The 11,680-nt window shown below is 45.2% G+C and overlaps 1 protein-coding gene across 1 annotated transcript; it reads right to left on the reverse strand.

The window, feature by feature from the left end:
* Positions 1-568: 568 nt before the first annotated feature.
* Positions 569-7,762, reverse strand: LOC123119959 (AP-2 complex subunit sigma). The gene is made up of 7 exons (XM_044539942.1): positions 7,468-7,762; positions 7,281-7,379; positions 7,138-7,188; positions 5,710-5,883; positions 5,105-5,164; positions 921-1,037; positions 569-786 (listed from the first exon to the last, which is right to left on the reverse strand). Exons 1-6 carry the CDS (start codon positions 7,468-7,470, stop codon positions 996-998), a joined length of 429 nt encoding a protein of 142 aa, XP_044395877.1. The 5' UTR covers positions 7,471-7,762; the 3' UTR covers positions 569-786; positions 921-995.
* Between the last annotated feature and the right edge of the window lie 3,918 nt (positions 7,763-11,680).

Raw genomic sequence — 11,680 nt, forward strand, 5'->3', positions numbered from 1 at the left:
GGTGATGATCATGGAGATCGGCCGCCCCAGGGGCGGCACGAAGCGGAAGCGACAGCAGTGGCTAGGGTTTGGATCGATTAGGCTGATACCGTGTTAAAAGAGAATAGAGGGAGATTGGTGTAATCAATGTTATTGCTTGAACCTCATGGGCATATATATAGGAATACAATGATCAATTTGAAGTACAAGACAAAACAGGACCAGATCATAGTTTATCCTATACTTCCTAATAATCATAATACTCAACACAGCCGTTATCTCCTTCCACGCCTGGACAATTCTGACGTGTCTTCTTCACCCTGACATGATGTGCGTGGTACAACAAAAGTCCAGGTTGACGAAAAGGAATCTTTGTTTGGCATCTTTGTTCTATTGCACGATGTATATGTATGTTTACAGCTTGAGACGCTCTGAACCATCTAATAAGACAAGTAAGATAAGGTGTTTTGACGATCTGTGATACTATTCCTAAGTGGTGAAACTACATCATTGCGATCTTTAGCCCAAGGAATAGTGCAACAGATTGCTTCAAACATCGTGGGTGCTCTAGACATGCATGCTCTTATGATTGGAAAAAAGACTGCCATCATGATTGTTAATGAAATGCGCAAAGATGGCAAGGAATTCCATGGCACCTAGTTACAGAACGATCCACAACGAACCCCACCAAGCAACCATCATAATGTTTTTTCTAGAAAGCAGCCATTTCTAGGAAGCAGCCATAAAGAAAGTTGGTGAACCAGGGGTAATCATAATAACAGCTACTCCCTCCGTCCGAAAATACTTGTCATCAAAATGAACAAAAAAGGATGTATCTAGAACTAAAATACGTCTAAATACATCCCTTTTTATCCATTTTGATGACAAGTATTTTCGGACGGAGGGAGTACAACAGAATTGTACAAACGGAGAAAATTCTTCGACATGGCAGAAGGAATAGGTATTGCTCTTGCGTTTAGTTATCTCCCGATGCACGCTGGCAACACAGTTTCTTCTTAATCCAGCTTCTCAAGTTCACCCATTCTCTCTATAATCGCCTGAAGAAAACACAAGCGATGTCAAGCAGCATCTGAGTTCTCCGTACAGAGAAAAAGAGTATCTTATCATTTTCCATGTCAAGTTTGGCGTCCCACAAGCTTTCAGAAGACAAGGTGTAAACAAGAAAGCCTCTATGTGAGGCTACATAGATACTTCCTCCGTAAAGAAATATAAGAGCATATAGATCACTATTTTCAAACCGTACTTTTGCTTATTGTTCATTCTGTGATGATATAATACAGATGCAACTGTAGTGTTAGTGTACTTTAACATGCATCTTACAAATAGGGGGATTTAGTATCAGAGTATGTCGACTCAGCACAAAATGCAGCGTAACAAAACATTCTAAAAATCGTTGTCGGTGCTAACAAGATAGCTAGGGATGTAAGCCACTAAAAATGTGTGTAGTACAAGAATAAAGGTGCTCTACCAGGCCAACTACAGAATGGGATAAACACATTTGAAGTTATCCAAATGTAATAGTGACGCAAAAGAAATACATTTGCCAGTCATATATATATACCGCACATGAACAAAATACATTTGACATTTCCCAAATGTGAAAAAATTGCTAGTTGATTTCCATCACCAAATATATAATATTACTAGTAAGATGCCCGTGCGTTACACGCAACACCGAAATGAATTGATCCGGGTCATCTCATGTTTAACAAATATCGATAGGTTTCTTCGGATATTCATTCTTCTCTAGAGCTCACAAGCATACGGGTGAATAGTAAATGTAAGAAAATAGATTAAAAAATATCTTTTGCAAACAAAAGCCTCAAGTATGGAGTGGTAGGCATCTTGTAAATGACGTAGGCATCTTGATCAACAAGAGCCTCAAGTATGGAGTGGTAGACATCAAGAGACGTGGGGACCGGATTATCCTGGTTAAGCTGGTAGTTGAGGACTTGGTTCTCAATGTTATCAGCGCGTATGCCCCGCAAGTAGGCCACAATGAGAACACCAAGAGGGAGTTCTGGGAAGGCCTGGAAGGCATGGTTAGGAGTGTACCGATTGGTGAGAAGCTCTTTATAGAAGGAGACCTCAATGGCCACGTGGGTACATCTAACACAGGTTTTGAAGGGGCGCATGGGGGCTTTGGCTATGGCATCAGGAATCAAGAAGGAGAAGATGTCTTAAGCTTTGCTCTAGCCTACAACATGATTGTAGCTAACACCCTCTTTAGAAAGAGAGAATCACATCTGGTGACTTTTAGTAGTGGCCAACACTCTAGCCAGATTGATTTCATCCTCTCGAGAAGAGAAGATAGGCGTGCGTGCCTAGACTGTAAGGTGATACCTGAAGAGAGTGTTGTACCCCAGCATAAGCTGGTGGTTGCTGACTTCCGCTTTCGGATTCGTGTCCAGCGGGATAAGCGTGCCAAAGTTGCTAGAACGAAGTGGTGGAAGCTCAAGGGGGAGGTAGCTCAGGTGTTCAAGGAGAGGGTCATTAAGGAGGGCCCTTGGGAGGAAGGAGGGGATGCGGACAATGTGCGGATGAAGATGGCGACTTGCATTCATAAGGTGGCCTCGGAGGAGTTTGGAGTGTCCAGGGGAAGGAGAAGCGAAGATAAGGATACCTGGTGGTGGAATGATGATGTCCAGAAGGCGATTAAAGAGAAGAAAGATTGCTTCAGACGCCTATACCTGGATAGGAGTGCAGACAACATAGAGAAGTACAAGATGGCGAAGAAGGCCGCAAAGCGAGCTGTTGGTGAAGCAAGGGGTCGGGCATATGAGGACCTCTACCAACGGTTAGGCACGAAAGAAGGTGAAAGGGACATCTATAAGATGGCCAAGATCCGAGAGAGGAAGACGAGGGATATTGGCCAAGTCAAATGCATCAAGGACGGAGCAGGCCAACTCTTGGTGAAGGACTAGGAGATTAAGCATAGATGGCGGGAGTACTTCGACAAGCTGTTCAATGGGGAGAATGAGAGTTCTACCATTGAACTGGACGACTCCTTTGATGAGACCAGCATGCGTTTTGTGCGGCGAATCCAAGAGTCTGAGGTGAAGGAGGCTTTAAAAAGGATGAAAGGAGGCAAGGCGATGGGCCCTGATTGTATCCCCATTGAGGTGTGGAAAGGTCTCGGGGACATAGCGATAGTATGGCTAACCAAGCTTTTCAACCTCATTTTTCGGGCAAACAAGATGCCAGAAGAATGGAGACGGAGTATATTAGTACCAATCTTCAAGAACAAGGGGGATGTTCAGAGTTGTACTAATTACCGTGGAATTAAGCTGATGAGCCATACAATGAAGCTATGGGAGAGAGTCATTGAGCACCGCTTAAGAAGAATGACAAGCGTGACCAAAAATCAGTTTGGTTTCATGCCTGGGAGGTCGACCATGGAAGCCATTTTCTTGGTACGACAACTTATGGAGAGATATAGGGAGCAAAAGAAGGACTTGCATATGGTGTTCATTGACTTGGAGAAGGCCTATGATAAGATACCGCGGAATGTCATGTGATGGGCCTTGGAGAAACACAAAGTCCCAGCAAAGTACATTACCCTCATCAAGGACATGTACGATAATGTTGTGACAAGTGTTCGAACAAGTGATGTCGACACCGATGACTTCCCGATTAAGATAGGACTACATCAGGGGTCAGCTTTGAGCCCTTATCTTTTTGCATTGGTGATGGATGAGGTCACAAGGGATATACAAGGAGATATCCCATGGTGTATGCTCTTTGCAGATGATGTGGTGCTAGTTGACGATAGTCGGACGGGGGTAAATAGGAAGTTAGAGTTATGGAGACAAACCTTGGAATCGAAAGGGTTTAGGCTTAGTAGAACTAAAACCGAGTACATGATGTGCGGTTTCAGTACTACTAGGTGTGAGGAGGAGGAGGTTAGCATTGATGGCCGGGTGGTACCTTGGAAGGACACCTTTCGGTATTTGGGGTCAATGTTGCAGGAGGATGGGGGTATTGATGAAGATGTGAACCATCGAATCAAAGCCGGATGGATGAAGTGGCGCCAAGCTTCTGACATTCTCTGTGACAAGAGAGTGCCACAAAAGCTAAAAGGCAAGTTCTACAGGACGGCGGTTCGACCCGCAATGTTGTATGGCGCGGAGTGTTGGCCGACTAAAAGGCGACATGTTCAACAGTTAGGTGTGGCGGAGATGCATATGTTGAGATGGATGTGTGGCCACACGAGGAAGGATCGAGTCTGGAATGATGATATACGAGACAGAGTTGGGGTAGCACCAATTGAGGAGAAGCTTGTCCAACATCGTCTGAGATGGTTTGGGCATATTCAGCGCAGGCCTCCAGAAGCTCTAGTGCATAGCGGACGGTTAAAGCGTGCGGAGAATGTCAAGAGAGGGCGGGGTAGACCGAATTTGACATGGGAGGAGTCCGTTAAGAGAGACCTGAAGGATTGGAGTATCACCAAAGAGCCAGCTATGGACAGGGGTGCGTGGAAGCTTGCTATCCATGTGCCAGAGCCATGAGTTGGTTGCGAGATCTTATGGGTTTCACCTCTAGCCTACCCCAACTTGTTTGGGACTAAAGGCTTTGTTGTTGTTGTTGTTGTTGTTGCTGCTGCAAACAAAAGCGTTCAAGTGTTCAACCTGCATCCAAAACTTCATGAAGAAATAACACTTATTGTGCTTTGCAAAAAATGACCTTCAAAAAATATTTTTTAAGTATCGATTTTGTTTATTTTTTCTAGACAACTATGAATGTAATTCAGGATGACTTGGAAGGGGGCAGAGGAGATGGCGAGGAGGAGGGGTCGTGGTGGTGGTCGGCAATGCGGCCCAAGTGAAGGCATGAGAGGCGTTGGGGGCAGACGACACCAAGAGCAGCGACCTCTCCAGATTCTTCTTATTTTGTCATGAGATGGCTAGATGAGGTGAGAGGCAGGGGGTTATCTACAAACAAGTAGTGGACTGCGGGGGCCTTTTTGTAAAACTGACATAGTTTGTCTCAGATGCATTGGATGTAAATCGAACGGTTGTAAATGAAGGATGGCAGGCACACCATCATCACCAACTCAGCTTTTTATAAGAGTAGAGAGTAGAGATAGAGATGATAGATGAGGTACCTTTTTGCTTGTTTCTTGCAGCTCTCCAGCGAGAATAAACTCATCCAATATCAAGTAAACCTAGAGAAAACATGATAAATAATGGATTCAAAATTATAAATGATTCCTAGCCACAAGAACAATTTATTCAAAATTAAGAAGATCTTCAAATATGTTACTTTGATTTAAAAAGATAAAGAAATTAGAAGTATAATCGGTCAAACTTGGTTCAGATTACACCTAAAATCAACTTAAAAATGTTTCCTCTTTCCAGATCCAGTTTAGACTTTAGAATGGATTGCTGTCTAATGCAAATACAGTTTGAATCTTGACCAAATTTACCAAGGGTCGAGTGTAAACTATATGGCTGACAGGAAGGAATTTGAAATCATGCCAGCAGAAGGACAAATCTGTATCCAAATATAGAATAGCTGCCTACCCTTGTCAAGTTATGTTTCATGGCTTCCGGCAAAAAAAAAAAAAAGAAGCTATGTTTCATGGCAAAACTTGCCCAGCAAATGAATATTTAAACAAATACACTACCAGCTGAGTAACTTCCATCTTTTTTTTTCAACACGAGGAGTGAGGTAAGATAAACAGTTTTGAAGTAGCTATTCCGATGTTACCTTGTGGAAGTTAAATACTAAATCAAGTTCACACACGTTGCTGAAGAAATGGTCCAATATCTCCACAAATAAGTGGATACATTCCAAGTATACCAACTCATTATCCGTGATATCTACACATATTGAGAAAAATAGTCCTGCATATCTCCTGTAGATAACTTTGTGCGTACGGAACTGCATGAAAAAACATCCAAATTAGATTTTGCCTGCTCCCCACTCGATAGCAGTTTCTTACAGATATGTCCATAGATTGAAATAGGTTAATTCACTAGGAGCATATACAGTGTGGTGTTTAAGAGGCTTAGAATTTCTAGCTTAGTCATCTAACAGTATTATTATTAACTTGCATATTCAGAATGTTACTCATTGTCGAAACCAAACACTACCTCATTAAGTAAACGTACCTAGTGGTAACTGAGAATCGTCAAAGAAATGAACAAATTATCATTCAAGACAATGTCCAAGGCATTTATGGTATTTTATTACTTGGATTCTTTGACTGTTTGAAACCAGTTAGCAGATGACTCTTGATCTTCCAAAATTTCAGAACCAAACCTATCTATCTCTTCACCCTGTTTTTAGGGGTTTCCTTTCCAAGCTTACCATACTACTGACTTTGTAGTTATAAGTGGGATATGAACGGATTAAGGACGAGCAGCCAAGGGGATCATAACAACAAATGAAAAACACGCATGCAGTATAAAGGTAAAAGCCCCGTCTTTGTGATCCAGAACAGAGGTTGTACACGGATACAATATACAACTGTTTTCATTGGATATTCACATATCTATCAGTATAAGACAACACAATTGATGCTCCTGAAAGATCTTCTGCGTATGTAAATTTGGAAACTGGACATGCCATCTCAATTTGGATCCTACAGTTATCCTGCTACTCACCGATGCACGCATGGCAGCAAAGGAATTAGAATGGATTCACTAAAGGAAAATTTACAGTAAGCAAGTATCAAGAACCCATTAGCTTGACATCTAGCAATAGCATATATCAGGAACCATTCACAAACTATGTACCAACTATAATGATAAAAATTACGCTTTTAGCAAACCCAGCAAAATGTGCAAACAACAACAGATGTAGTATGAACTATGAACCCAGCAGTATAGCATTCAGTGTCTTCTCTACAACTACTGCATTCAACCTGCAGATGCTTGTGTAGTTGCATCTAACCAAAGAACTACTGCATTCAACAAGGCACAACCTTTTCTAACCGCGATTGAATGTACATTGTACAACAGTATCCACAATTCTACAGCGACTGAACTTATTCTACCTTTTGATCAGATCAAGAACTCGGACCCCTGGTCTAAATTGCTTCAGACCAAAGCAAAAAAACAACGATATCTAAGCTAATTTCGCTTGCGCATATACAGCTGTTTGGCCTCAAATCAGGATCAAGAATTCAATCACCTCAACGAAGTTAGTGAACTTGGGGTCCCTGTTGACGACCAGCCGATGCACCTGGGATACAGAGGAACAACCCAGATCAACAACACCCTAATCAGATAGAATCTTTCTCTACGGCTAAATGGGCTGGCCCTGGCTCCGCTCACCTCATACTCAACCTTGTGCTTCTCTGAGTCCTCGAGCGGGACGTAGTACTTGGCCAGCCGCGTCTTCCCCTGCCGATTCTGCAACAGGATGAAACGGATCTGCAAATAGGCGAGCAAAGATCGGACGGAAGAATGTCAGATCCCGGAGAGGAAACCCGGCGGAGTGGAACGCGAGAACGATCCGTACCATGCTGGGTGATGATGATGACGACCACGCTTGAGAATTCGCGGGATTGGAGCTTGGGAGGGGAATGAATCGGATTTGTGTTGCTTGGTTTGTTGGGTTGGCTATGCAGAATGAGCTGTAGGGGGGTTCACCGTTGAAAAGTGGTGCCTCGGCTTCCTCTCCAACCAGGCCAGTATTGCTCTTGCATGCGTTAATTTAACTTCTGTGAATTCTTTTTTACGCAGCCGCTCATATGCACGCAACGCATGCCTACTAGCACCTTAAAAAGACTCAATCGATACATCATCTTAAAATTGACAAAATCATCACAGACAGCTTTGTAGTTGACGGAAACGTCTCCTTCCACTGAATCACATCGCCGAAAGGACTAAAATAAATCTAAAAAATGCGAGCACTAATCACGGTCGGAGCATAGTGGTCGTGGTGTTGGGAAACGTAGCAATAATTCAAAATTTTCCTACGTGTCACCAAGATCAATCTAGGAGATGCTAGCAACGAGAGAGAGGGGGTGCATCTTCATACCCTTGAAGATCGCTAAGCGGAAGCGTTACAAGAACGCGGTTGATGGAGTCGTACTCGCGGCGATTCAAATCGCAGAAGATCCGATCTAGGGCCGAACGGACGGCGCCTCCGCGTTCAACACACGTACAGCCCGGGGACGCCTCCTCCTTCTTGATCCAGCAAGGGGAAAGGAGAAGTTGAGGGAGAACTCCAACAGCACGACGGCGTGGTGGCAATGGAGCTCGTGGTTCTCCGGCAGAGTTTCGCTAAGCACTACGGAGGAGGAGGAGGGAGGGCTGCGCCAGGGAAGAGGTGCGGCTGCCCTCCCACCCCTCCACTATATATAGGGGCAAGGGAGAGGGGGGCCGGCCCCCTCAGATCCCATCGGTGGGAGGGGCGGCGGCCAGGGAGAGGTGGCTTGCCCCCAAAGCAAGGGGGGCGCCCCCCTTTAGGGTTTCCCCCAAACCCTAGGCGCATGGGCCCTAGGGGGTTTGGCGCCCAGCCCACTAAGGGCTGGTTCCCTTCCACCTACAGCCCATAAGGCCCTCCGGGGCAGGTGGACCCTCCCGGTGGACCCCCGGAACCCCTCCGGTGGTCCCGGTACAATACCGGTATACCCCCGAATATTTCCGGTGACCGTATGGTGACTTCCCATATATAAATCTTTACCTCCGGACCATTCCGGAACTCCTCGTGACGTCCGGGGATCTCATCCGGGACTCCGAACAACCTTCGGTAACCACATACTATTTCCCATAACAACTCTAGCGTCACCGAACCTTAAGTGTGTAGACCCTACGGGTTTGGGAACCATGCAGACATGACCGAGACACCTCTCCGGCCAATAACCAATAGCGGGATATGGATACCCATATTGGCTCCCACATGTTCCACGATGATCTCATCGGATGAACCACGATGTCGAGGATTCAATCAATCCCGTATACAATTCCCTTTGTCTATCGGCATGTTACTTGCCTGAGATTCGATCGTCGGTATCCCAATACCTCGTTCAATCTCGTTACCGGCAAGTCACTTTACTCGTTCCGTAATGCATGATCTCGTGACTAACTACTTAGTCACATTGAGCTCATTATGATGATGCATTACCGAGTGGGCCCAGAGATACCTCTCCGTCATACGGAGTGACAAATCCCAGTCTCGTTTCGTACCAACCCAACAGACACTTTCGGAGATACCTGTAGTGTACCTTTATAGCCACCCAGTTACGTTGTGACGTTTGGTACACCCAAAGCATTCCTACGGTATCCGGGAGTTGCACAATCTCATGGTCTAAGGAAATGATACTTTACATTAGAAAAGCTCTTAGCAAACGAACTACACGATCTTTGTGCTATGCTTAGGATTGGGTCTTGTCCATCACATCATTCTCCTAATGATGTGATCCCGTTATCAATGACATCCAATGTCCATGGTCAGGAAACCATAACCATCTATTGATCAACGAGCTAGTCAACTAGAGGCTTACTAGGGACATGTTGTGGTCTATGTATTCACACATGTATTACGGTTTCCAGTTAATACAATTATAGCATGAACAATAGACAATTATCATGAACAAGGAAATACAATAATAACCATTTTATTATTGCCTCTAGGGCATATTTCCAACACGTGGCCCCTCCAAATTTTGCACATTTGTGACGAAAAATATCAAAAGAGAGCACACATTAGTGATAGTTCTGTGTTTTGCGCCCCACAAAATTCAGATTTTGTGTTTTGCCCCCTCCTCCCCCATCTAGCTTTGTCAAGCTCCGCCACTATCACCAATGGCAAGTTTAGGACATGAACCCTAGTGGCTAGAAATACCACTATCCTTCTTATTCACAGGTGGTTCGTACTTTTATAAAAATTTAAAAAACACGTTCCACATTAAATAAGTCCTGAAATTCGCAGGTGCAGGCATGTGCGTATCCGCATATAACCGTGTCCATCTGTGTTGTGATCCAAAAATTTCTTTTGGAATAAATTATGTGAAAAAGAGATAAAAAATCTGAACCCGTCAATACAACACAATATACATGTTTTATTTGAAACACAATGTACCTGTTCATTTTGTGCTTATACTTAGTCCAACCGCTTTCTCCATGTCATTGTTCATGTACATTCTCTTCATCTTTTCATCATATTTCAATTCATTCTTTATGTTGGAAATATGCCCTAGAGGCAATAATAAATAGGTTATTATTATATTTCCTTGTTCATGATAATCGTTTATTATCCATGCTAGAATTGTATTGATAGGAAACTCAGATACATGTGTGGATACATAGACAACACCATGTCCCTAGTAAGCCTCTAGTTGACTAGCTCGTTGATCAATAGATGGTTACGGTTTCCTGACCATGGACATTGGATGTCGTTGATAACGGGATCACATCATTAGGAGAATGATGTGATGGACAAGACCCAATCCTAAGCCTAGCACAAGATCGTGTAGTTCGTTTGCTCAGAGCTTTTCTAATGTCAAGTATCACTTCCTTAGACCATGAGATTGTGCAACTCCCGGATACCGTAGGAATGCTTTGGGTGTGCCAAACGTCACAACGTAACTGGGTGGCTATAAAGGTGCACTACGGGTATCTCCGAAAGTGTCTGTTGGGTTGGCACGAATCGAGACTGGGATTTGTCACTCCGTGTAAACGGAGAGGTATCTCTGGGCCCACTCGGTAGGACATCATCATTATGTGCACAATGTGACCAAGGAGTTGATCACGGGATGATGTGAGTTACGGAACGAGTAAAGAGACTTGCCGGTAACGAGATTGAACAAGGTATAGGGATACCGACGATCGAATCTCGGGCAAGTAACATACCGTTAGACAAAGGGAATTGAATACGGGATTGATTGAATCCCCGACATCGTGGTTCATCCGATGAGATCATCGTGGAACATGTGGGAGCCAACATGGGTATCCAGATCCCGCTGTTGGTTATTGACCGGAGAACGTCTCGGTCATGTCTGCATGGTTCCCGAACCCGTAGGGTCTACACGCTTAAGGTTCGATGACGCTAGGGTTATAGGGAAAGCATGTACGTGGTTACCGAATGTTGTTCGGAGTCCCGGATGAGATCCCGGACGTCACGAGGAGTTCCGGAATGGTCCGGAGGTAAAGATTTATATATGGGAAGTCCTGTTTTGGTCACCGGAAAAGTTTCGGGTGAAATCGGTAATGTACCGGGACCACCGGGAGGGTCCCGGGGGTCCACCAAGTGGGGCCACCAGCCCCAGAAGGCTGCGTGGGCCAAGTGTGGGAGGGGACCAGCCCCAGGTGGGCTGGTGCGCCCCCCCACCAAGGCCCAAGGCGCATGGGAGAGTGGGAGGGGGCAAACCCTAGGTCCAGATGGGCCTTAGGGCCCATCTAGTGGGGCGCCTCCCCCTCTCCTCCCCTTGGCCGCCCCCTTGATGGGATCTAGGGCTGGCTGCCTCCTCTTGGGGGTGGAAACCCTAAGGGGGGCGCAGCCCCCTTCCCCCCTATATATACTTGAGGTTTGGGCTGCCATACACACACGAGAAAGTCTCCTTTTGGTGCTGCCCTACCCCTCTCCCTCCTCCTCCTCTCCCACGGTGCTTGGCGAAGCCCTGCGGGATTGCCACGCTCCTCCACCACCACCATGCCGTCGTGTTGCTGCTGGATGGAGTCTTCCCCAACCTCTCCCTCTCTCCTTGCTGGATCAAGGCGTGGGAGAC

This window comes from Triticum aestivum, chromosome 5D (genome assembly GCF_018294505.1).
Source record: "Triticum aestivum cultivar Chinese Spring chromosome 5D, IWGSC CS RefSeq v2.1, whole genome shotgun sequence".
NCBI lineage: Eukaryota > Viridiplantae > Streptophyta > Magnoliopsida > Poales > Poaceae > Triticum > Triticum aestivum.